The sequence below is a fragment of the Pygocentrus nattereri genome, chromosome 6 (assembly GCF_015220715.1).
Source record: "Pygocentrus nattereri isolate fPygNat1 chromosome 6, fPygNat1.pri, whole genome shotgun sequence".
Lineage (NCBI taxonomy): Eukaryota > Metazoa > Chordata > Actinopteri > Characiformes > Serrasalmidae > Pygocentrus > Pygocentrus nattereri.
Window position 1 is genome coordinate 33,843,484 of NC_051216.1, and position 27,294 is coordinate 33,870,777.

General features: G+C 40.3%; 1 protein-coding gene across 1 annotated transcript in view; it reads left to right on the forward strand.

The window, feature by feature from the left end:
* itgbl1 (integrin, beta-like 1) overlaps positions 1-27,294 on the forward strand; it is a 123,742-nt gene that overhangs the window by 15,004 nt on the left and 81,444 nt on the right. The window contains exons 3-5 of the mRNA XM_017720924.2: positions 19,659-19,805; positions 22,706-22,828; positions 23,897-24,037. Coding sequence (XP_017576413.1) covers positions 19,659-19,805; positions 22,706-22,828; positions 23,897-24,037 — 411 coding nt within the window. The remainder of the gene's footprint in view (positions 1-19,658; positions 19,806-22,705; positions 22,829-23,896; positions 24,038-27,294) is intronic.

Here is a 27,294-nt window from a genome sequence, read left to right on the forward strand (position 1 = left end):
CTCAATACCTGTGAAATAGAGGGGCAAATAAAGGATGGGTGTGTGCGATTAATCTTGCAAATACTGTAGAAACTAGAAGAGAATGTAATAATAATGTAAAATGTTCAAGAACTGTTTGGCACATTTATTGCACTTGGTTAATTTTGACATGGACTCTTGGAGAGGGCGGGGCTAGGAACCGCCCTGGGATTTTGCATGTGTGAGCCGAGAGTGAGCGATATGAGCTGGAGAGAGGAGCAGTTAAAGAAAAGCTCCTCCTATATGGAGCGTGACTGTGGCTGATAACAGCTGGAAAATAAAGCAGCGTGACTTGTGTGAAAGCAGTGTCTCTTTTAATAACACTGAATGCTGCAATAATAATGCAGTACATAAGTTATAGATAAATCAAACTAATACAGTGTTAAAAGTCATTTGTGACTAACTAGGCCAGTAATGGTCCTGATGATACCAGCTGACTTGATTAGTTTATTATAGACTAACCTCTTAAAGGGGAATTCCACATTCAATATTTGTGCATAACTAAAAAACTAAGATGTAAACAAAGTATTATTCAGAGTGGTTTGAATGACAACTTACTGAGTCAGTTTATCACAGTGGTGGTGATAGAAACCAGATGCCTGAATGAGTTTAATGCCTCTAAAATCTCTCCTATAAACCATTTCACATGAAAGCACTCTAAATGACTCGTATATGAGTAAATGAGTCATATTATTTGGTTATTATTAACGATTACCTACTATTTAATAAATATGCAAAGTAGATGTAGGTCCAAGTATCCACACACTTCTATTAAGTGAATAATACAAATTTCCAATGGAATGGGACTATATGAACCTAAAACGAACCTAAGGTCGTTGTGTCCAGTGCCAAGAGTCGACTACAGTCAGCACTGGGCTGTGGACCACTGGAATAAGTTGGAATGCCAGAAATATTCATTAAGCATCAGTACCTGACCTCACTAATGCTCTTGTGACTGCCTTCAAATCCTCACAGCAATATTCCAACAGCTATCATAAAGCCTTCTCAAAAGACTTGAGGCTGTTGCTGCAACAAAAGTAGGGAACAAACTACCTGTTAATACTATGATTTCAGAAGAAACATTAGGTGAACAGCTGTCTACAAACTTTTGGATAGATTGTGTACATAGTGAGAGTGTAAGGGTCCTTTAGAGGTTGACTGTACATTAATCAGAACACCATGGACTTTGATTGATGACACCTGAGGAAATATATATTTCTTATGAAGCATTTTATTTTTGCAAATCGACAAGGTGTTTGAAGCTGGTGTCTTTTGTTATGCAGGTATTTGTCTCATTGATTAATACGGCACATTTGAAATCAGACTGGTATCTTCAATAAAGACAGTATTGCAGAAAAAGTGTAGAATGTGGCTTTGTTTCCTTGGAAAAGGAAATGCAGTAACTATAGTTTGTTGTAGACATGACGTAAAGCGACTCTGCTCTTTTGGTTATGTCAAAATGTCAGACAGAAATGGAAATGTTCCATGTTCTCTGGTCCCAGCGGAGTTCTGTCAGGCTTTTGCTGTATATTCTTTTTTTTACCACTAAAAGCTAGAGTTCAGTAGTTCTGCTCATGAATGCGCTGTGAGTCTTTCAGAAAGGCAGACATCAGAGATATCTATTACATAACACCTGGCTGCAACTTCAAGTCTAGCTTCAAGAGTTGCTGGATGTGTGAGGAGACTTTGAAATTGTAATTGGTGTTTGACAGTGGGAGGTTTGATCTGTCAAGTACGCACTAGAACCCTTTTACTGCCGATTGGCCATCAAATACAATAGCTTTAGTACTCCACACCTCAGAGCATGAGTAGACTCACTCTCATGCATATAAAAGTTCTTCCTCATACATAGACGCTTTAACACACATTTAACTCTAGGGGCCTATATATGGGCCCACTCTTCAGATCCAACCTTCATTTATTTCATTTCCATTCAGCGCATCCATTAAGCTTTTCATTCATCAGCAGTAGGAAAAAAGCAGAAACATACTGTATATTTAACAGAAAATTACACAGAAGCCTCAACAGCTATACTTAATTTAAAAAAATTCAGTATTGGTTTTTCCCTCCTCAACTTTATTACAGATTCCTTTGCTTTCAGTTTTTCAAAGAAATTTGCAGGGATTTTTCCGCACTAACAAAGTTCAATCTTAAAAGTTTGCTGCATTTTCTGCTTCTCATGATCCAAGCAACACATTGGCCCAATCCCATTTATTATTTTTACACTTACCCCTTGCTTTGAGTGTCACCTTACCCCTTGAAATTTGGTAACAATGCATAGTGGTTGAAATGGAACAAAAGAATATTACTTCATTAACAGGCTACTAACCGTGCTGGTCTGCTGGTCTTTAGGTAAATTCAAGGACTCACAGGCCTTCAAAGGAGGTGACAATTAGTTATTATCGCCCATCCCTAATTCATCAGTGATGTGACGCTGAAGTCAGGTATTTACTAGCTTCTTGTTAGAAATTTCCTGTTCCTTGTTAAATGGTGCAGGGATATTTAGTTAGCCAGTTAGCTAGTTACCAAGACATAAGCATACCACTAGTGATTTATTTATGCTTGTTATGACAAAAAGTACTGTTATACATTGAAATGACATTAAACTAAGGTAATACATTTATTATGGTAATTTTTTAATGAAATTGTAACGTCATTTATTATTCGCTTTTTTTATAGCACTCTGTTTGGACTGTGCCTCTGAAAAACCTCTGTTTGGAGAGCCATGAAGCCCTAACACTTTGCCCTACCCCTCTATCTCAACAAATATCAGGACACCATGCCCCTAGGTGTGAACATGCAAAATGGAGGGGTAAAGGCTGAGTAGTAGGGGCAAGGGGTAAAATGGGATTAGGCCATTCAGTGATGTTGAGGTTTGGACTCTGGAGTAGTCAGTCCATTTTTCTGAGAACACCAGTAGTTTCTTTGTATGATTCACAAATTTCCTTCTTTTGTCTTTTTCCTTTCCTCAGTAACAGCTTCTTGACAGCTACACATTCTTTCAGACTCATAGTGTTGAGTTCTCTTCTCTCAGTGGAAGGATGGACAGAAACACCTGTGGATTTTCTCAGATCTGAGTCAAGAGTGAAGATTTTGTCCTCTCTCTTAAAGACAAATGTTTTGATGGACTACTAGGCCTTCCACATTTACCATGAGTCCCATTTTCTATTTAACTTTTAGTCATTTTTTGAACTCCAGTTTAGGAAACTCCTTATTTCCCTTTGATTTTTCCCTTTTGATAGCTGTTTGACTGCAGACTAAATAGATGAAAGATGATTCCTGACCTTCACACAGCAGTCTACATATTAGTATATGTAGACGTTACCAAAAAATGAATAGTGGGCTCATAATTAATTAACTGTAAGATTAATACAAGACTAATAAGCTTATGGTTTAAGATGCTGTGTATTTTCATTTGCCAAAAAGTCCTAATCTTCACAGCTTAGCCAAAAACCACTAAGCCTAATTCAGAAATATGGCACCGTCTTTGTGACCTAGTGCTGTTGGTGACTCCTCCACCAGATGATGATAACTGTGTTGATGGAAGGTGCCCTTATCACATCTCTGTTGGAGTGGAACACTAGCACTGTGTACCTGATGGGGGTAAATATGTCGCTGGAGGTATGTGGTGCAGTGCTGGAGTGTCAGGGTTATAGCGGTGTTTATGCTATAGGTGTGTTAGCATATGTTCTCTAGCAGGCTCCAGGGGAGATGTTTATGGTGTGGGCAGCTGAAGCAGCAGGACAGAGCCGTACTCTGAATTGCAGTGAAAGGTCATAAGCCCTCTGGCTAAGTATCTGCTCAGGCAAACAGTGCACAATGAAACTGTGTCTTTACTGGGGGTTGTCAAACTGTGGTTTCTATCCGGAAAACAGATGCACAATGCAGTAGGTGTAAAAGAGCTCTTTTGAAGTTTGCCTTTTAGCATTCAAGGAAACACCAGCGAATATCTTGAAGGATTCTTCAAGCAGGAAAAATGAATGGAATCCAGCAGTAGGGTAATCCCTGCAAGTAGCAAGCATTGTTTTACTTTATGTTGTGATGAATGGCCCATCCTGGCTTTCATTAACTGTTGATAGTATTAGTACTGGATAAAGTAAACTTATACATTGGCTCAACCTTATTGAGATTTATCCCTACACACACCACCCCGCAGTTCACTTTTGGTGGAAGTGACTCTCTAGCTACTCGTAAAGTCCAACATACTAAACTTCTGGGCCAGTTTCAAATCAGATGTATTCTGCCCACATATTATGTACAAAACTAGAGCACGTGCCTAAACGTGCAGTTCACAGGCCATGAGCAGTAAAAAACAGAATGTGCTTCTCTCTCATTCATATGCATTTAAAGGACAATCATGCAAAATATGGGAGAATTGCACAGACAATGGGTTTATATATTGGCTTGGAAAATGGAAGTGCAGTGGATTACATATTCCACTTGATTTGTCAGCACTTACCATTGGCCCAAGAACCTGCTGAATTCCCTTGTTATTGGCTCATACTATGAAAATATCTGCATGTGCATGATTTAGGGCATGCTTCATATATATACACACACTGCTAAAAAAAATAAAGGGAACACTTAAACAACACAATATAACTCCAAGTAAATCAAACTTCTGTGAAATCAAACTGTCCACTTAGGAAGCAACACTGATTGACAATCGATTTCACATGCTGTTGTGCAAATGGAACAGACAACAGGTGGAAATCATTGGCAATTAGCAAGACACACTCAATAAAGGAGTGGTTCTGCAGGTGGGGACCACAGACCACTTCTCAGTACCTTTCTACTTTCTGGCTGATGTTTTGGTCACTTTTGAATGTTGGTGGTGCTTTCACACTCATGGTAGCATGAGACGGACTCTACAACCCACACAAGTGGCTCAGGTAGTGCAGCTCATCCAGGATGGCACATCAATGCAAGCAAGAAGGTTTGCTGTGTCTGTCAGCGTAGTGTCCAGAGGCTGGAGGCGCTACCATGAGACAGGCCAGTACACCAGGAGACGTGGAGGGCAACAACCCAGCAGCAGGACCGCTACCTCCGCCTTTTTGCAAGGAGGAACAGGAGGAGCACTGCCAGAGCACTGCAAAAAGACCTCCAGCAGGCCACAAATGTGCATGTGTCTGCACAAACGGTTAGAAACCGAGTCCATGAGGATGGTATGAGGGCCGGACGTCCACAGATGGGGGTTGTGCTCACAGCCCAACACTGTGCAGGACACTTGGCATTTGCCAGAGAACACCAGGATTGGCAAATTCGCCACTGGCACCCTGTACTCTTCACCGATGAAAGCAGGTTCACACTGAGCACATGTGACAGACATGACAGAGTCTGGAGACGCCGTGGAGAGCGATCTGCTGCCTGCAACATCCTTCAGCATGACCGGTTTGGCAGTGGGTCAGTAATGGTGTGGGGTGGCATTTCTTTGGAGGGCCGCACAGCCATCCATGTGCTTGCCAGAGGTAGCCTGACTGCCATTAGGTACCGAGATGAGATCCTCAGACCCCTTGTGAGACCATATGCTGGTGCAGTTGGCCCTGGGTTCCTCCTAATGCAGGACAATGCTAGATGAAGGCATTGAAGCTATGGACTGGCCCGCCCGTTCCCCAGACCTGAATCCGATTGAGCACATCTGGGACATCATGTCTCACTCCATCCACCAACGTCACGTTGCACCACAGACTGTCCAGGAGTTGGCGGATGCTTTAGTCCAGGTCTGATGCCTCAGGAGACCATCCGCCACCTCATCAGGAGCATGCCCAGGCGATGTAGGGAGGTCATACAGGCACGTGGAGGCCACACACAATACTGAGCCTCATTTTGACTTGTTTTAAGGACATTACATCAAAGTTGGATCAGCCTGTAGTGTGTTTTTCCACTTTAATTTTCTGTGTGACTCCAAATCCAGGCCTCCATTGGTTAATTGATTTCCATTGATGATTTTTGTGTGATTTTGTTGTCAGCACATTCAACTTTGTACAGAACTAGGTATTCAATGAGAATATTTCATTCATTCAGATCTAGGATGTGTTCCCTTTATTTGTTTGAGCAGTGTATATATATATATATATATATATATATATATATATATGTGTGTGGACAAATGGGCGTGTCCATTGCAGATGATGTAATTCATCAATTGCGCTTAAATCACCACACGTTTCAGATTTCAGAGTCAGACGTTTGATTGTTTCTATGCAACATTGATGCATTAGGTGTGAGCATTTATTCTGATCACTTTAAGGCACAATTTGTGCTGTGCCTGTACTTGTTCATATATTTAGCCAAGAAATTATATTGGTTTTTTTTGTTTGTTGTTGTTTTGGTTTTTTTGCCCATTTTGAATTTTATGGCAGCAACACATTCCAAAAAAGTTGGGACAAGGGCCTGTTTACCACTGTGTTGCATCACCTCTTCGTTTAATAATCTCTGGAAGCGTTTGGGAGCTCAAAATAACTGCTATAACTGTTGTAGTTTTGAAAGTGAAATGTTTTTCTGTTCTTATGTTTTTCTGTTCTAGTTTGAGATAGAATTTCAGCTGCTCAACAGTTCAGGGTCTCCTTTTTCATTTCATAATGTGCCAAATAATATCAGTGGGTCACAGGTCTGCACTGCAGACAAGCCAGTTTAGCGCCCGGACTCTTTTAATACGGAGAAATGCTGTTGTAATACATGCAGAATGTGGATTTACATCCTAATCCTAAAATAAGCGTAATAAATAAGGCCTTCTACTGCATTTTTAGTCAAACAGTACATCTCTTAGTGTCATAAATAATTGTGTGGTTGCAGTTTGAGCACTGCTGGTCAAATGACATGTTGTGTTAATTTTCTAAGTGAAAATAAGTGAACACATCCTCTGCAAAGAACAGCTCCCCTAATTATGAGTGTGTGCTTTGGCTCAGACATGGTACAGGTCTGGTGGAGCTCAGCTGAGTTATTACCCTGGACAGGTGTCTCCCCCTCATTCACAGCACAGCCGAGTCCAACCACAATCATTTCACGCTCCGCAACACAAAATAAGAGAAGAACAAGACCAGAATAATTGCCCGACTAAAATTTGCCTTGTTTTATAATCGCAGCTCAACCAACATTCATCAAAGAATGAACTCCTGCATAGGGTGACAAATTACAACACAGACAATTTCTTTCCCCCTTTTTACTCATTACAGGAACAGGAATGGGTGGTGTATGTTACCACTGGAAAGATTCGGATAGAAAAAAAAGTCATTGCAGGTAAAATACCACAGTGCAGTGTGATATTTTCATTGGCTGTAAATATATAATTGAATAGGAATAATGCATTAATTGCAGTGATGTAAAAATGGCCCTATATTCAATCATCTTTTGTGTAGATAGCTAATCAGAGCAATCTATTTTACTGCACAGTCCAATCAGGAGCATAATTGCCGTGTGTGAAGTCAGTGCCGTGTGGCTATTTCTAATATATTAGGATCTGGCTATTAGTTTGTGGCATTCATTAAGTAAAAGCACATTTAGACTGAATGTAGGACAAACCATGCATACCTCACCTATTAATCAACATTTCATAAGCTTTGAAAAACAATAAAAGTTGTAACAAATAAATTCCATAACAAAACAATTTAGCCAGATTTCATATTAACTCTCTGAAATGTATCAAGTTGCCAATGGCTTGGAAAACAATTCCTTATGTTTTGTTGCTTTATTCTTGTACACTTTGGGCCAGATTCACTGACCATGTGCGATGGTGGTACTATTGCAATTTGTGCATGCACATGAGGAAACCCACACAGACACGGTGAGAACATGCAGACATGAACTCCACACAGAAAGGACCCTGGTCACCCAGCCGGGGAATCAAACCAAGGCCCTCCTTGCTATGAGGTGACAGCACTGCTCACTGTGCCACCATGTTTAATGTTTTGAAGTTGTGGTGCAGATTTGAACACGTTAATACAGAATCTAAACCAAATGTAGATGTATGCAATAAAATATATAACTGTGTATTTAATTATGTATTTATGTAATTGCATTTTTAAAAAGTATAGTACAGCCTTGTTTCAGATCCACAGTTTCTGGTAGAAGAGCAGATGGCTGATGGGAATTGGGTGGTACAGGCCATTTCTTTCAGTGTATCTCAGAATACTGGTAGGTCCACAGATCAACTTTTTCAGTCAACTGCACTACACTACATCAAAAGACACAACAGAAATCTCCAGAGACAGTCTTGCTGGTGGCACAATTCTGTTATCTGTTCTTGTTTTCCTGTCAGGTAATTCATGGTAATATTATTCTGCACTAGTGCTCCTAACTAACACAGATAAAGCCTTCATCTGATTTCCTCACACTTAAACAAATTCATCGAGTTATCAAGGAGAACAGCTGACTGGAATGGCAAAACATCCATTAGCATCTAGAGATGACTCACTGATCTACAATTTATCTGACAAGGTTACAAGGCCTATTAATACTGTTCTCAGCTGTTCCGGGTGACTCATCCAGTCCAGGGGCGTTGCACTGCTGTCTTAGTCCACCCGAACAGTGCTCAGACAGGCCAGCCTCCCCAGGGGCTTGTGGGTAAATTACAGCCCCCGAGGCACAGGAGTGTGGAAGTGGCGGACAGCAAGGCCCACATTCTTCCTTCTAGCAGTGAGTGGGTGCCAATTAATATGTCAAGGCGATTGGCTCTACTTGTAGGATCAGTCCCTGGCATGAATGATGCCTGATCAAGTATGCATTGCAAAGACAGTGGGTGTAAAACACAGGAGATGTTAAATCTCAGGCATTGTGTGGGCCACAATCACTGATAAATACTGCTGTTTTTTCTGTTTGTGCCATCATCTCTAATGTTTTAGTTTAAAAAAGAAAATACTCAATCATCAGAAATGATAATATAAATATAGTCAGTGTTGCAATATGGACTAATTGCATCATACTCCTAGTAGATGTATTAATTGATTATACAGCCATCTTAATGATTATTGGCCCTCTTGGTAAAGATGGTTAAAAAGGCGCTGTATAAGTATCACACTGAAAGTATGAGAAGAAAACAACCTAAAGAAAAATGTCATATTATTTAAGTTTGCTACTTGTGGAGGCTGTTTTACTTATTTTCAACAAAGAATGTCATTTGACCAAAGGTGTTCAAACTTTTGCATATGACTGTATGTCCCAGACCTTGACATGAACTGCTGTTAGGACATAATTAGCATTATTCGCTTCACCTCTGTGTGGTCATGATGCGTTGGCTCAACAGTTTATACACCATTATGTCACAATTGGCACCCCTAGAAATTCAGTGAACAAGTGCAATGAAATGTAATTTAATTGTAATGAATTAACTAAAATGTTTTCCTTTTTATTTCATTTTTTCAAGATCCACCTGAAAGATCCACCTGGCATCTTTTTTCACTGGCGTCTAAACATGAGGTGACACAGACGCCTAGTTCTCTTAGTAATTCATCAACATGGGAAAGATAAGACAACTCACAAACAAAATGAGGCAAAATTGTGTTGACATTTATAATTCAGACAATGCCTATTAAAAATTACCTGAATATCTGAAAACGTCCACATTCACTTTGATGGCAACAATTAATTTTTATATATTTTATACCAATTAGCAACTACAGGGACTCCAATGCAAAGTGGTTAAGCTATTCTTAGGTTATAGAAGTGTGTGTTAAAACCTTGGGACCACCAATGGGCCCTGACCATTTAACCTCAGCTGTAGTGGACCTTCCTGAAAGAGGACGTATGTTATTTTTTAACTCCATGTGCAGTGAGGAGGATGGTTAGAGAGGCAAAATTTTCTCCAAGGATTCCAGTTGGAAATGTTGATGGTAGCTATTTGGGATTACCAAGTCTTCAAAACTACAATAAGATGCCACCTCCACATGAACAAACTATTTGGAAGGTGTGCCAGAAAAAAGGCTTTTACTTCATCTTACCACAAATGTAGGAATGTCTAGAGGTCTAGATACTGCTGAAACTTTGACTGGAGCCAGGTTCTATAGTCATATGGTATAATAATAGAGTTCATAGCAGAAGCTGGTCCATACTGTTAAGTATGGTGGAGGATCTTCCAAGTCCTTCTTCCAAAATGCTAAAACTGGGTTGTGCTTGGATCTTCCTGCAGGACAACAATCCAAAACACAATCACTAAAATGGCTGAATGAGCACATAATCAGGCTTTTGGCAAGGCCATCCCTGTCCCAGGAGCTAAACCCAACTGAAAACCACTAGGCTAAGCTGAAAAGAAGAGCCTAAAACCTCTGGAGAATCTAGAGTGATTGTACGTTGTTGACAGGTCCCAGATTCCTTGATCTATGTCCTCCCATCTCTATAAACATTACAAGAGAAGACCCATTGCTATATGGCTGGCAAAGGGAGGTTGCACAAAGAACTTAATGCAGGGGTACCAATAATTGTAATGTTGTTTTGTTAAAAAAAACACACAAGGGTCTTTGATTTAGGGTTACATTCTTCTGTGATTTCAGTATAAGATGGATCTAATGAACCACAAAGACAATTCAATTCCCACCATGAAAAATGGGAACAGAATACCATGTACCCTGATAGGGTCCCTGGGACCTACCCCTGGAGCCAGGCCTGGGGGTAGTGTCCCCAGGCGAGTGCCTGGTGGCCGGGCAGCCCATGTAACCCAGTCAGGCTCAGCCCAAAGAGGCAGCTTGGAGGGACCATGTGGGCCCACCACCCGCAAGGTCCAGCATGGGGGGAGTGGTGCAGTGCTGCACAGACAGAGGGAGATTGCAGGGGTCCATTGGCGGCCTAGGCCCTTGCAGCAAAAACTGTCTCTTGGCACATGGAATGTAACCTCACTGGGGGGGAAGGAGCCAGAGCTTGTGCGGGAGGTTGAGAGGTACCAACTAGATATAGTTGGGCTCACCTCCACCCACAGTGTCGGCTCTGGAACCAAACTCCTTGATAGGGGTTGGTCCCTCTTCTACTCAGGGGTTGCACAGGGTGAGAGGTGCCGGGCAGGAGTGGGAATACACAGCTGGCAACCGTGCAGTTGGAGTTTGTCCCAGTGGATGAGAGGGTCGCCTCAATGCGAATTAAAATCGCAGAGAGGAAAACTCTGACTGTTGTGTGTGCTTATGCTCCAAACAACAGGTCAGAGTATTTGGCCTTCTTGGAGCAAGTGGGCGGGGTTCTGGAAAGGGTCCCGCCTACAGATTCCATAGTCTCACTGGGGGACCTCCATGCTCATGTTGGCAATGACTGGGAGACCTGGAGAAGCGTGATTGGGAAGAACAACCTGCCCGATCTAAACCTGAATGGTGAATTGTTATTGGACTTCTGTGTCAGGCATGGATAGTCCATAACAAATACCAAGTTCGAGCACAAGGATGTTCATAAGTGTACATGGTACCAGAGCTCCTTGGGTCAGAGGTCAATGATCGACTTTGTTGTCGTTTCATCTGACTTGGGACCGTATGTTCTGGACACTCGGGTGAAGAGAGGTGCTGAGCTGTCAACTGATCACCATCTGGTGGTGAGTTGGATCAGATGGCATGGAAAACTGATGATCAGACCCGGTAGGCCCAAGCGAATAGTATGTGCTGGGAACGACTGTCGGAGGACCCTGTTCGGAATGATTTCAACTCCCACCTCCAGGAGAGCTTTTCTCATGTCCCGGGGGAGGTAGGGGACATGGAGTCTGAATGGACCCTGTTCAAAATCTCCACTGTAGAAGCTGCCAGGCATAACTGTGGCCAAAAGCTTGTGGGTGTCTGTCGGGGCGGTAACCGAAGAACCCCCTGGTGGACACCAGTGGTGAGGGAGGCTGTCAAGGAGGTTCTGGACAACTGTCTGGCGACTCAGGAGTGGTCAGGGTGGTTGCGCCCAAGCTGTAATCGGCAAGGGTGAGGAAACTCTGACTTCAAATGAGGATAATGTCGGTCAGTGGAAGGAGCACTTTGAAGAACTCCTTGATCCGGGAGACATGCCTCCCTCACAGGAGTGAGGGCAGAAGACCTCTGGTGTGTCAAGCTCCATTTCAATGGTGGAGGTCACTGAGGTAGTTGGCAAGCTCTTCAGTGGCAAGGCACCGGGGGTGGATGAGATTCGTCCGAAGATGCTTAACGCTCCGGATGTTGTGGGGCTGTCATGACTGACGCGCCTCTGCAATATTGCATGGACCTCGGGAACGGTACCCTTGGACTGGCAGACCGGGGTGGTGGTCCCCATTTTTAAAAAAGGGTACCGGAGGGTGTGTGCCAACTATTGGGTTATCACACTGCTCATCCTCCCTGGGAAAGATTAAGGAGGAACAATGTGGATTCCATCCTGGCTGTGGAACAATGGACCAGCTTTTCACCCTCTCGTGGATTGTTGAGGGGGCATGGGAGTTTGCCAACCCAGTCTACATCTGTTTTGTGGATTTGGAGAAGGCTTACGACGAGGTTCCCTGAGATATCTTGTGGGAGGTCCTCCAGCAGTATGGGGTACCAGGGCTACCACTCCAGGCAATTCAATCTCTGTACTCCCAGAGTGAGAGCTGTGTTCATATACTAAGCATTAAGTCGGACCCTTTCAGTATTAGCATTGGGCTCCAGCAAGGTTGTGCCCTGTCTCCTCTCCTGTTTGTGATATTCATGGACAGGGTGTCAAGGCATAGCCAAGATCAGGAGGGCATTATGTGTGGAGGCCGGAGGGTGGCATCTCTGCTATTTGCAGATGATGTTCTTTTTCACATGGATGCCTCCAGCGCTCACTGGAGTGGTTTGCAGCTGAGTGTGAAGCAGTGGGTGTGCGGATCAGTACCTCCAAATCTAAGTCCATGGTCTTAGCCCAGAAAAGGATGGCATGCCCACTCCAGGTAAAGGGAAAGGACTTGCCCCAGGTGGAAGAGTTTAAGTATCTCGGGGTCTTGTTCACGAGTGATGGGAAGAGGGATTGTGAGATCGCTGCAGGCTGGGACAGGCGGCAGCAGTAATGCGGTCACTGCACCGGACTGTAGTGGTGAAGAGGGAGCTGAGCCATAAGGCAAAGCTCTCTGTTTACAAGTCGGTCTACATCCCGACCCTCACCTATGGTCATGAGCTGTGGATAATGACCGAAAGAATGAGATTGTGAATACAAGTAGCGGACATTAGCTTTCTTTGCAGGGTGGTGGGCTACACTCTATTTGATAGGGTGAGGAGCTCGGCCATCTGAAAGAAGCTCGGAGTAGAGCCGCTACTCCTCCGTATTGAGAGGAGCCAGCTGAGGCGGTTCGGGCATCTGATTCGGATGCCCCCTGGACGCCTCCCAGTGGGGGTGTACCAGGCACGGCCTACCGGGATAAGGCCACAGGGTCGTCCTAGGACCCACTGGAGGGATTACATCTCCAAGTTGGCCTGGGAGTGACTTGGGGTCCCTGGGAATGAGTAGGAGAAAGTAGCGTGGGACAGGGTCATCTGAATTCTCTGCTCTTCCAACTGCTACCGCGACCCTGTCTAGATTAAGCGGTCAACGATGATGATGATGATGATGATGATGACGACAATTCACTGATATTTACCAAGATGTCAATGATTATAGACTGTATTCTATTTACCCTTGAAATGGCCCGGGCCCACAAGCAGGCCCAATGTTTTATTACACACTACTATATCCTTAGAATAGCTCAAACTGTGTAGTCAGTGAATAATAAGACTTAGTGTACAATAAACCTGGGACTTTAAGAGGATAATCAAATTATGAAATACAGATTACTGATTAAACCTGAACAAATCTGAATCTGAAGATATAAACCTGAGGATAATCTGTAGACATACAGTGGCCCAGTAGGGATTCCAGACCAGTTTTATTATATTTTAAATAGCAATTTGTTTTCCCATGTATAATGCACAAGATGGATGACTCCCTATTTTGTATTAGCATAATTCTTGCCTTTACTTTAAGATTAGCCATAAAACACTGAATGACTGTGACGAGCAGCTAGGGCACTCCAGTAATGAGTACAGCGACAGAACAAGGCTATTGTTAAAGACTGATGGATAGCCCTTGAAGAAGACATTAGATTTACCTGATGGATTAGAACGCGCCGTGATTGAAGCTAGCACTACAAGAAATGTATAATTCATAAGTTGCCAGCAATGCAATGCATGAAGCTGATTTTTGCTCCTTAATTTTCATTGGGTGCCATTGGAATCATGAATAATGAGTGGGTTGTTAGAACAAACAGATTGAAAAATATGGACTGAGAGAGGGAAATAAAGATGTTGAAATTGCTCTCATGTTAAGGCAAGTGTACATTTTCAGCAAGGGACGAGTGTGGAGAGAGCGAGACACTGTGCCATCAATTGCATTCTGGCAGTCTTTTTAGCAGTGCTGGATTCTATAATGGACTGTAAAACTGGGGAGCGGATTGAACGTTTGCAGGAGGGTTTTGATTACGTGGGATTAAACTCCTTTCTGTCTGTCACTGAAGTGTTTCATGCTATCAGGGGTGGTAAAGCACATTACCATGGCACCGTTTCTGCAGTTACACAAGCCTCTAGGCTTCACATGAAGGATCGACCTGAGCTCCCTTTCATTTGTGTCACTGATGCTTTTAGTGGCTCCTCTTTTTGTTTTCATCTTTGAATATTCTTTTTTTTTTTTAAATTGTGTGAAAATGCAATGCATTTCAGCACGCATTCATTTCCCTGACATGGTTATATAATACATGTCACAGTCTATTGATGAAGCAGTAAAGCTGGCAAAAAAAAAGCCATAAAGAGACAGTTATGTTTATAGTCGGGAAAGAAACCCCAGTGACCTGAGACAGCTATTCAGCTAGAGGAACACTTGTACACTATGGATACAATGATTGTTCAACATCACCAACATTATTGGCACAGCAAGAATTTTCCTTGACTCAATGACTCATTTCTTTAGGCCAAGGACAATGTGCTTTAGCCAAATGTTTTCACAGGGTAGCTAAACATAAAATCAATCAGTGTGAATCAGAACTCATAGATTCTAGAGTGAAACAAAGCATCAGGGAGGGTTGTGCATTGTGTATATTTAGTGTATTGTGTATATTTGATGATGGGTATTGGTGGCAAGAGGGCAAAGTGAAATATATTTTTTATACTTTTTTTAAAAGTGCACCTACCTTGTATACACTCTTTGTCCATTATATGAGCTCCACTCAACCATATAGGAGTAGTTACAGACTGTAGTCCATCTGTTTCTCTGCATACTTTGTTAGCCCACTTTGTATCTACACTCAGTGTTCATTCTACTGTAGTCTAGTGTTGCTCATCTGTTACTCTACATACTTTGTTAGCCCCCTTTTACCCTGTTCTTCAGTGATAAGGACCCCTACAGGACCACCACCATGCAAGTATTATTTGGGTGGAGGATCATTCTGAGCACTGCAGTAACACTGAAATGGTGGTGGTGTGTTAGTGTGTGTTGTGCTAGTCTGAGTGGATCAGATGCGGCAGTGCTGCTGGAATTTTTAAACACCTCAGTGTCACTGCTGGACTGAGAATAGTCCACCAACCAAAAATATCCAGCCAACTTTGTGTCTTTGTGGTGGTCCTGTGGAGGTCCTGATCATTGAATAACTGGTTAAAAGGGCGCTAACAAAGTATGTAGAGTAACAGATGAACAACAGTAGACTACAGTAGAATGAACACTGAGTGTACATACAAAAAAAAACATGTACTTAATAAGATGTATGTTAATACTATTTTTCTCCAACTGCAGGTGTACAGTGATTTAATTAAAACTCAGAAGATGCTTTAGAAGCAGATATAAGTCTCCACACTTTGATTAAAGATTATGGTAAAACAAGAACTTTGTCTTTGAATTTTAATTGTTTTGATATGATGAATATGTGTTTAATATAACCAGGCACATGATCTAACAAGGTAGGAAAGTTTTAGAGGTGGGTTTACAAATTTTGATGGGTCAAGCTTAATATGACCAGAAATCTAACAAGGTACACAAGGTCAATTTTGATTTCAGGTTGACTTTTAAAAAATTATATGGATCTTTCTACTAAACTGGTTTAAATTCAGACTTCAAAACCCATTTCCGACTTTTAACTGATTCAGACTTTAGACTAAAGTCCTTTTGCTTTGAGTGACGTTATATATTAATTATGCTTATTTTATCAAAAAAATATTTTAAAAAGACTTCTTCTTCTTGTTCTTCTTTCGGCTGCTCCCTGAACATCCCATTTTGTCATCGAACTTTTTTTTTTTTTAAATCTTTTTATTGGATTTTTCCAGGGATGCATGTATAAAATAGAATAAGGAAAAAAAATGATAAAAATAAATAACAATAAAAAAATAAATAATACGTATCAGGCCACACTCCATGCAGTTTACGACATATAAAGCAACTGAGCAGGGCATATAGAATTACAAACAAGGGAACATAGAGGCAAGTAAATAAGTCATGGAATGAGTATGCTTAGATTTCCAAATATACGTACAAAGGAGACCATATCTTTCAAAATTTTCCTGAATTATGGTGCAGATCAGTTAGTTTCTCCAAAGGTAAAAACTTAGTTATCTGTTGTCATCAAACTTTAAGCATAACTCAACTCAGTGCATGACTAGCAAACACAAAAAAAATCACTTAATGTGTTCTGAAAGTGTTTTGATAGTGACCGTTATAACTCATTTTAAGAGTTCGGGGCACATTTACTTCAAAACAGTGGGATCTACCTGCTCACCATGTGGCCATGAGGGGTGAAGTCTCACTTCCTGCTCTGAAATGCAGAGGTGTGGCTAAAATAAGGCTCTGCAGATACACTAAAACACTTTGTGTAGTAATATAGTAGTATAGTAAAATGGAAAAAGTGGGACAGTGTTTTTTTTATATTGATAATGAAGTTTTTTTTTCATTTAAAATGTAACTTATTATACATCTAAATCTAAACAAAACAAAATTAACAAAATATAGTGATAATTTCACAAGTTACCCTCAAAGACATTTTGGGGTTAGGATTTGGGACAGACGCTTCCCAAATTGAACTATTTGAACTAATTAAGTAGAATGGCCCATATAAGCATGCACATTTACTTTTCCACTTTTAGAAAGAAATCATTAGTTGAAACTGGAAAAAAAGAGCTCCTTACTCCAACTGACCACCTTACATAAAAGGCCCAATTTAAACACGTCTTTAGTCTGTTTAAGTCTGCCATTGTAAAGTGATCCAGTCGTAAGTCTCTGTTTAAATGGACAGTCTGAATCTGGACAAAATAACAGTCATCATTAGAATTTGTTGTGAACATGTCCACTTGCATCCTCCAGTAGTGCCTAGAGAAAGTTATTTTTCTCTTTAAAAACTAGGAAATCTCCCTTCTGACAATGATAGAAAGGGCTATTTTGAAAGGATTTTCAGTAGTTGGTGACTGTAGAAGGAAGCTTCTAGAAAGCACAATATAACATCTCTTCATTTTTAGCCTCTACATCAGTGCATTAGTGAATTTCTTTGTCATTGTTTGGAAGTATTCCTAATCTCTGCATTACTCATTTGCATAATGCATGCTGAGTGTCTTAGTGAGAGAACACTGATGGACAAAAACAAAAAAGGGAACAAAACTGTGAATTCTGTCAAATTGAGGAGGCTGAGAGATGCAGTGCTGCACTACAAAACACTGAATAACATGACAAATAATATATAAAAGGGCCCACATCTTTGAAAAACGAAATATCTCTTGCATTTTGGAAATAAGGGAGTTGAAGAAATCTGCAAAATTATTCATGTATCATTATTCAAGTATCAGTACAGCATATATGTAAACTAAACTGCAAAAACAGCCTGTTTTGAATTTGCTGTTTCTGTGATGTCACAAGAACCAGTATGTTCACATGTATCTTATACATGTATTATATTTATCATCCAAGAGTTTAGCCCCACCCATTCACTCTGTAAATATAAGGAGAGTCATCTCTGAGTGCTCTTTGTATAAGATAACACACAGGACAGCAAATCAGAACAGAGCTCATTTATCTTATATCAGTTTTAAGAGGTAAAGAGAGACTCGAAAAATGGCTGTGTAGAAGTAATACATAAAATCACACAAATGTCTGTGGACCGCAAGTGGGAAAATATAAGAAAAATGTAGGATATGGCACAAACCTCCACAGGATATGGCACAAAACTTTACATGGCACAAACCTCCAAAAAACTTGTGATAGCGGGAAAATGTAAATAAAAACAGATAGCATTTTGATCTGTATATAATTTAAAACAGAATAAAGAAAATATATTTAACATTTCATCCAATTAACTATTGTTTATATATATATATATATATATATATATAAATAAATGGTTTTCTAAAGTTGATGCCTGTAACATGTTCCAAAAATGGACAGGGGTATGTTTACAGCTGTCTTACATCACCTTTCCCTTCAGCAACATTCAGTAATTGTTTGGTAACTGAGAACATCAACTGCTGTAGTTGTGAAGGGGATTTTTTTTCTTACTGTTGCTGGAAACAACACTTCAGCTAATCGAAAGGCTGAGTTCTCTGTTGTTGTATATTTTACTTCATAACGTGCCACATGTTTTCAATGGGAGGCAGGTCTGGACCACAGGCAAGCTAGTCTAGCAGCTACACTCTAACTATGAAGCCATGATGTTGTAGCACATGGAGAATGTAGCTTTGCATAGCCTTGCTGAAACAAGCATGGATGTCCCTGAAAAAGACACTGCCTAAATGGATGTGCAAGCTACTCATGCCATTGACTCTAACACTTCCACATACAGAAAGGTGGCCTCGATAGATCACAGCACACATTTCCACTTTGTGTCAGTCCATCTCAGGAGAGCTTTAGCCCAGAGAAGTCAGCGGTGTTTCGGCTTCTGCTAGGGTTGTGTAGTAGTTATAACTCACATTTTTAGTGCAGCGATAAATTGTGTTCAATGACAAGTATTCCTGAGCCAATGTATTTATATTCAAAACAGAATGACACAGCATGTCAGTTTTTATTGAGGATTATCTGAGGATTTAAAGGTTACAGGCATTCAGTACTGTTTTTTGCCTTGCACTTTATGCACAGACATTTCTTTGGAGTTTTCTGCATCATTTAGTAATGTCCTTGCAATTGTGCTTTGAGAAATGTTACATAAACTATTGCATTAGTCATTCACACATTTTTTTAAAAAGTGACAAAAATCATTAAAGCTGATAAGGTAAAATATTACTGTCTTCAATTAAATATCTCTAAAAGACAATTTATAAACCATTGCATTCTGCTCTTGTTTAATTTTTACCTATTCTACCAATCTTTTTGGTTTTAGTCTGGAATGGCCTTAAAAACAATAAAACAAACAATTAATTTGACTCCTTATGCAGCAGGCTTTAAGATTTTTGGACACACACAGACACACACACACACACACACACACACACAGTGTAATGGGGTTTCTTTACTGAAGCATGCAAGTGTAGATTGTTAATGGCTTGAACATCACACTGCCCTTCACCTCTTCTCCGAATACCCTACAAATCTGAAACTAATCATAAAATCGATCTCTCATTGACCTTGTGTGCGCCACCAGTGTAATTTCATTTGCCACTCAGCCATTTTATTTTCATACTAGGTAACCGTATCGTACCTTCATTTTAGGAATGAACTTTCCATTCACAACAATCAATAACTGTAAAGTGTGTTTGTGTGTGTTACTGCAGGTCATGGCACATGCGAATGTGGTAAGTGCATATGTGATGAGGGCTGGTTTGGAGAGGCCTGTCAGCACCAGAAGAACTGCAAGCTCTCCAGCCGAAAGAGCAAAGACCTGTGCCGCAATGCTCAGGGAGTGGTGTGCTCCAATGCAGGTGAGGTTTCACAGAACATCTAACATGGGCAATGTTTATATGCAAACATGTAACTGAATATGTAGTTATATGTGTGTGGTTAATAGTATGTAGTTGTATGTATCTATGTAGTTAATATGTACGCCGTTCTTGCTCATGTAAAAAGAAAGACTACTGTCTGTTTCAGTCTTCACAACTTGTGAGGGAAGCAATGAGGGTAGATGGTACAGTTAAAGCCTGGGTTCCCAAGTGGCACTACTCTCAAAACACTGGCTCTTTTGTCAAAAGGTTGTGAATTTGATCCCTGTCAATCAGTAATCTGAATGATCTTGCTGCCCTCCCCCTCCCCCTGCCAACAGCCATTACAGGTGTCTGTTAGCTGAAGCAGAAGCTAGTTCTTCCCCAAGCACAATAAGTGGCAGTGCAAAAAAAATCAATGCAGGGGGAGACCTAGGTAGTGGGTGGGAACTGGTCATAACAGAATTGGAGATAAAATTGCATAAAAAAACATATACACAAAAAAGCTCAGAATGTGTCCTTGCAAAATATGATATTGTTTATTAGATTTTCTTGATTATTATGCTAATATAAGTTAAGCTCATAGACATTAAAACATTTCTAGTATGAATGTGCATTTCTGCTTCAAACACACATACAGATAATCAACTAAAAATACACTGTAGACATAATGTATAAAGATACATGCACATGCTCATGCTAATCTCTTTAGGATTTGTCTTTACTGTAAAATTACTAGATTCATAGATCCAAAATAGCTGCACTATGTAGGTGATGGTGTTGGCTTGTGTAATTCCACCACAGTACCTTTTCAAAATGAATACTTAGAGATGCATTTCTGTTTAAGGTATGTTTTGATTATTGTACACTTTTATTATTGATGTGTGAAACATGCCTATGTTGTCATCTGCTCTTCTCTTGAAATCGACTGTCCAGCTGTGGACCCTGTATGAGGTTTGTCATTTGCACACAGGCCAGAGAAAGAATTAGCTCCAGGCACAGTCTATTATTGGATTGACCCCAAGGTGGGTCATGTACTTCTGTTTATATATGTTTTTGGATGTTGAAATTTTCTTGAAGACAGTGATGGTGAATGTGCCATAGTCAGTAGATGTTTTCACATTATACTGCAACACACTGACATGCCCAGTGAACTCCTGTGTGTAATTAAACTGACCTTGTCCACCACTCTTAACCCTGACCTGCCCTAAAGCCATGAAGTTGAAAGTGTGATGTGCAACAGGGGGTGAGGACCCAGCTGGTGAACACATGTGTGCAGTGTTGGAGCCTGTGTCTGGGTTTTATTTCAGAGTATATGCTCTCATGCCTGCAGGGTAAATTTATATGAACTCACAGTGAGTGATACAGGGGAAGGATCATTCTCGGCTGAGACCAAAACCACAGCTAAAGAACATACAGGGTCGATTTTTTTTGGATAAATAATATTATTTTTACTTTTTATTTATGATTTTGAATCAAAAATGCAAAAGCTACAAGGTAATAAAACATGCTATTATTGGAAAGTCAGTCTTTTCAATGGGTGGTATGGCCGACATTCCATTTTAACACTAGCCCCACAAAGCCGAGAGGTAACCTGACAAAAAAAGATGTTAAAAGTTGCTTCATGTGTGAATTTCTACAAGGTTGAATTTGGCTTCTTATTCAGCTTATTTGTCTCATATTTGCATTACACATACTCGTTTCTCCAGCCTTCAGACACTGCTGGAATATGGAGAATATTACAGTCATTCACACTATCAGTGCCAGTTGGTCCATGGCTTGTTTTGCAGACAAGGCCCAGAGATTGTGACCTCTTCTGATACAGCAAACCAAGTTAGTCAGCATCTCAGGTAGTACTAGAAAAAACGGAAGCATGGAAGCTAAAGCAAACCACAAAAGTATGTCCATTTCTTTATATACGATTCCTTGAAAACAAAGTGGAATTGGAAATATCAAATTGTCCCATTACCACTGAAAGTGTCATTTCCACTGAAATAGTTTTATTTTGACACTTTGCTGTAGGCCTGTTTAATCCTAAACATGCAAATATCAACTTATATGATGAATATAAACATTAAATATTAATAAATGTTTTCAATGAATTTTTCATCTGTAATACAAAAATGTCTACACTTTGGAATCATGTGTCATATTGATAATTGTTATGCTGCTCAATAATAAGTGATGCTGAGTGAAATACTATGGGATAGACACCAGAGAATATTTTAGATGTTTAGTCAATTCAAGCTTTTAGGCACATCTACAAATTATTGAATGACAAATAATACACTGAAAAAAACTTGCCCACATTCATGCTGTTGAACTACATTAATATTATCAAACATAGCAATTCCAAACTCTTGAACAATAGTGCAAGTCGCATTATCAGTGAAATGATTTGTAAAGAGTTAAAAAGGATATTTTCTGTTTCTGTCTTAATGTCATCATAACTACCACTGGGTATTATGACCTGACGTTTTTTTGTATTACCCATTTGTCAGCTTTGGCAAAACAGTAGAAGTGCAGTGTTTGTTTGCTGGTGCCATTTATCTCATTACTCCACTCACTCCTCACATAAACGAAAAAAAAAGATTTGGGTGACTATTGACTTCTAGTGTTTGTTCCAGCATGAAACTAAAGAACATTTGGACACCAAACATGTCTTGACTGAATGACTGAATGAGGTGGAAAATTGTGTAAATTAGATTTTTCGCCAGTGCATTCTCTTCATACAGCCCCGCTCCTATTTAATATTTCATTAAATGAAAAGAGTATAACCTTTTCTATTTTTTTTGCCAAATTTTTGGTGCATACCTTTTCAGGTATTTGTGTGTTTGTATGTGTGGTGCTAACAGTTCACAGCCTCTATCTCAGTCATCATCTTTTGTACTTGTGGCCAATAGGAACATGTCACTGCGGCAGCTGCAAGTGCCACAACCCCGATGGCAAAGGCCTCATCAGCGGCCGCCACTGCGAGTGTGACGACAGCCAGTGCCTGGACGAGGACTCGGGAGAGGTGTGTGGAGGTACGCCTTTCTAACTGCTCGCTCCAAACACCACAGCATGAAACCACGTTCAGCTTTACAGTGCCTGTAAGTCTCATTGTGAGGCTTATTTTTCTGCTGGAAAGTTAAATGTTTAAATTTAGTGGCTTATTTTAAACTCTGACTCACTCACTGTGCATGAAACCTAATTTGGTGCAGATGCTTAAATATCAATTTGGTCTTGAAAGCATATTGTAAAAATAATGTGAAACATTAATGAAACATAATACAATATAGTAGAGCAGTGATGGGCAAATTCTCTTTGACCTGTAGTTTGATGTATTAAATACACTTAATAATTATTTGAGGACTAAAGACACCAACTGACTTGTTTGTTATTTTTCTGTTAAACAAATCTTCAGCTGCGCAACCATACAGGGCCTTATTTATGTATTTTGTGCCTCGCAGTGTTCCACAGAGACAAAACTGAACGTCAAGCAGGCCACTCTTGAGCTCCCTCATGACCAGGTTGCAAATCCCAGGCTTATTACAAACTATTGCTTATTATTCAGTAACTACAGGGACTTCAGGGCAAACTGGCTGAGCTATTCTTAGGTTATAGAAGTGTGGAATAAAACTTTAGGCCCACCAGCAGGCTCTGGCTGTGTAAGAGCTAACCAGCTAATCTTGCATGAGGGCATGTATGAGGGCAGAACAGTACTTTTTTCACTTAAGGTTAAGTTACACTCACTATATCATAAACCTACTCCATACTTCAAGGTAGTGGGCACCTTATACAGCACCCCCAGAGGAACTGCATCCCCAGCTGGTCCACTTTAATTAACTAGCCTGTAATTTCATTTGAGAAGTGCATATTATATCTTTGGCTACTAAGGCTTTATAGGGAATAAAATCATTAAATTGCTTTAAAGGTTTCAATTAATAGAGCCGTAATGTGTCCCCTATAAGTGCATTTAAATGACTGGACAGCACACAGAATGCCTCAGCCATATTTCCTCTGTGGCGTCAAGTGATAATGCAATAGAGCCGTGCAACTCTAACACTCGACTGGCTGTCGTCTGTTCTCTCTCCCGCCGTTTTTGGTTGCAGGCCATGGAAAGTGTTACTGTGGAAACTGTTACTGCTCAGCCGGTTGGCATGGAGATAAATGTGAATTCCAGTGTGACATCAGCCCATGGGAAAGCAAGCGGAGATGCACATCTCCAGACGGCAAGATCTGCAGTAACAGAGGTATGTGTTTTTTTCATCAAGCAGTGCTTCTTCCACCATCCTTATTCTGATAAAGTAGCTAACAGGTGCTATTACAATGATTCTGCAATGTTATTACAGGGTTTACAATAGAGGGGGTTTTCCTGAGCGGAACTGTGTATGGCTCAATGCCTCATTCCAGGCTCTTAACGGCATAAGTAACTTCTACTGACAAGTATAGTTGAGAACGGGACACCTTTTGGCTCCTTTCCCAGGCTATCGCTGGGAGGAGAGGAGAAAAGTAAGGAAAAGTGCTGGAAGGAAAAAGGATCTTCCAGGGAGTCTGTTTGAAATTGATTACAGCACATAAGTGAAGGAGTTGGTAAGTGATACATGGTCTGCACTTCACCATATAGCTGAATTTCTAGCCATGGTCAAGTGCTGTGCCCACTGCCCGTAAGTGTGATCAGATATGGCTACAATACCACTCTTCATTATAAGTGTGATGTGGATCAATAATGATTAGAAACATAACAACACATTTATTTATATAGCACCAGTAATGACCGAGGCATGGAGGCAGGACTTTCTGTAAATGCTGGGTGGCTGTAATACAGACCATACAACACTTGTAGTCCTCACAGGCACAGGTCAGTACACATCCAGGCAAAAGCAAACCTAGACAAATCTATAATTAATTTACTATTTATAATTAATTTAATTAATTTACTATAATTAACTATTTAAAAGTGGCCAAGGTCAATTTAAAGGGATTATAGAAACCTTGTTAACATTAATCACACCACTGAAAGCTTTTAGCCACTGAGCATTAATGGGGATATTTGAATGTCTAATAAGGAGGAGGTTATGCTAAAGAGCTAACACTAGAGCTAGTTGGTGCTATGCTAAGTATAACTCATTGTCGTGTACACAAGGTCTTTTATTAAACATATGAAATGATACAAATGCTAGCATGTGTAGAAGTACAATAAGGTGATATTTATCTTTACACTGAATGTTTTAGCCGCAAATGGCACAGATCTTGCTTAATCTGGCTAATTTATGAAGATACCAGCAGCTAAGGTAAGAAAAGCTAACTTGGCTAGTTAACTGATCTTAATTGATCTGTGTTCTGTAACATTGTTTATCAATAGACATCATATTAAAATCAGTGTTAGCAAATGCACTAACCTGGCTATTCATAGTTTTGCCATTGATTGCTGACTGTGGTCTTTCATACAGTTTAATCCAAAATGTTCTCTGTTCATACAAGCTAGGAGAAACCCTGTATCAACCTAGGTGCTTCTTAGGCTGGCTTTACATTTTCAACTTCTCCTGTACTGAAGCTTCCCTATTTTACACAGGGCTCAGATTCAAAAGATGAAAATCATTACAGAAGATTATGCGGAAATTAATTTGTTTTGCTCCTAAGAATAGATGAGCGAGACATCAAGTGGGTGAAAACTGTAGTGGCTAATTTTGCATTAGTGGCAATTTTTAAATGCTTAACATAAACACAAATATATTGTAAAGACAGATGGATAAAAGATACAGTAGATAAATAGATGTAGGGAAAAAATAAACAAACAGCAGTGACTGCTGGAAAAAATACAAGGAAGATAAAAAAAGCCCTTTATAGGACTTTATAGCAAGACAATAAATAAATAAAAACATTAAAGCCTGTGTTGTGGTTTTTATTTCTCAGTGTAATTATCAAGTGGCATGGAAATTATATTGCAGGAAACTCACATGCAACATGCAAGTAGTTTCATGAAAATTTTTAGGGATGTCTAGAAACCTATGAACATTTAATGTGTGGCTGTTGACATCTAAACAATGATGCTTAAACAAATGTATTTACTTTAAGGCTATAGCTTTCCGAGTACTATGCATTAAGCCCGTCATTTTCAGTAGTAGTAGCCATAGTGAGGCATAAATATCTTTGGCCTGATGGTGTTTTCAGGCTGTTTAGTGAAGCTCCATACGACATGATATGGTGCATAGTGACCCTGACTCAACAAATATTCATACTGTACATAGAGAAAGGGTCACAACACACACATACCTGCTTCTTTTATCTCTGTATGGATGCATTGGTTCCCCTCTGGAGTATTCTGGATACTGACATCCATTCCAAATGGATTCTGACAGGTATTCTTCTGCAAAATGTTATAAGCAGGGTTTATGTAATGCCTGTGGCGCCTTGCTAATCAGTGAGATTGTGTTGAGGGAGAAGCACTCTCTCTATCTCTCTCTCTCTCTCTCTCTCTCTCTCTCTCAGAGCTACAGGTATTCCTGCCAGTTGGAAAGGCCAGACTCAAGCAAACAGATCAGAGCAGTGGGAGGGAGGTCAGGTTGTTCAGACCACAAGAGTGGAGAGGTGCTCACTAATTCAGAAAGATTTCACACTGATTTTGCATCTACTTTCTTAAAGGTGATCCTGTGAAATAACCCTAGAGAATAAACATGAGGAACCCTAGAGAATAAACATTCCAGGAATCTACTCGAAGCTCCATGTTCGCTTTAGTGTGAATAGAAGATATAATGATTATCTCTGGGAGGAAAGAGAAAGAGAAAGATTGAGAGAGTGCTTAGCAGTAATGACCGCTTGGTGCACACTTCTTGCTATAATGATTATGACCTCTTAAAAGACTTTTCCAGCATTCGCATTCAAATACAAATTCAACTCTTTATATATGCAGGGAAGCCCAGCTGAGACTGAGGCTTCAGTGAAAGCTCTCAGTGAGCAGGAGAATCTAAAATATATCTTGACCTACTGAAGTGTAACAAATAGTGTAATTCTTTTTTGGATTCTTGCCCAGCTATCTTCTCAGTGTTAGACACTGCCAGCTCCCAGTCACAGTCTGAATTTTCTTTTATGATACAGCACTGTCCAATCTGAGCACGAGAAGCCAAGAGCAAGCTTCCCCCAAGACACTTGAAGCTGGCCACCACATCTTTTCAAAGGCGCTTAAAGGAGGGTCATGCATTCTTAAAATTTCCTGGTTTTTGGCTTGAAAGTATGGTTCCTGGTACAGCCTTATTCAGTATTGTGCAAATGTCAGAGACCATGCTTCACTTATTTAATTTCCAGGAAATACAGCCATTAAGTACATGTTATTGATTTCTCAGTGTGAGGGAAAAAAACGGATGTACTTAACAGATAATAACACAGTAACATAACAGAACCAGCCAGACATTCATGGAAAAAAGAAATGAGGCTTTACTTGCACAGGTTTTGAAAAGACTTGTAATCAGTGACCAGGCATGGGGCAAATCCAAAAAGGCAGAAAGACAAA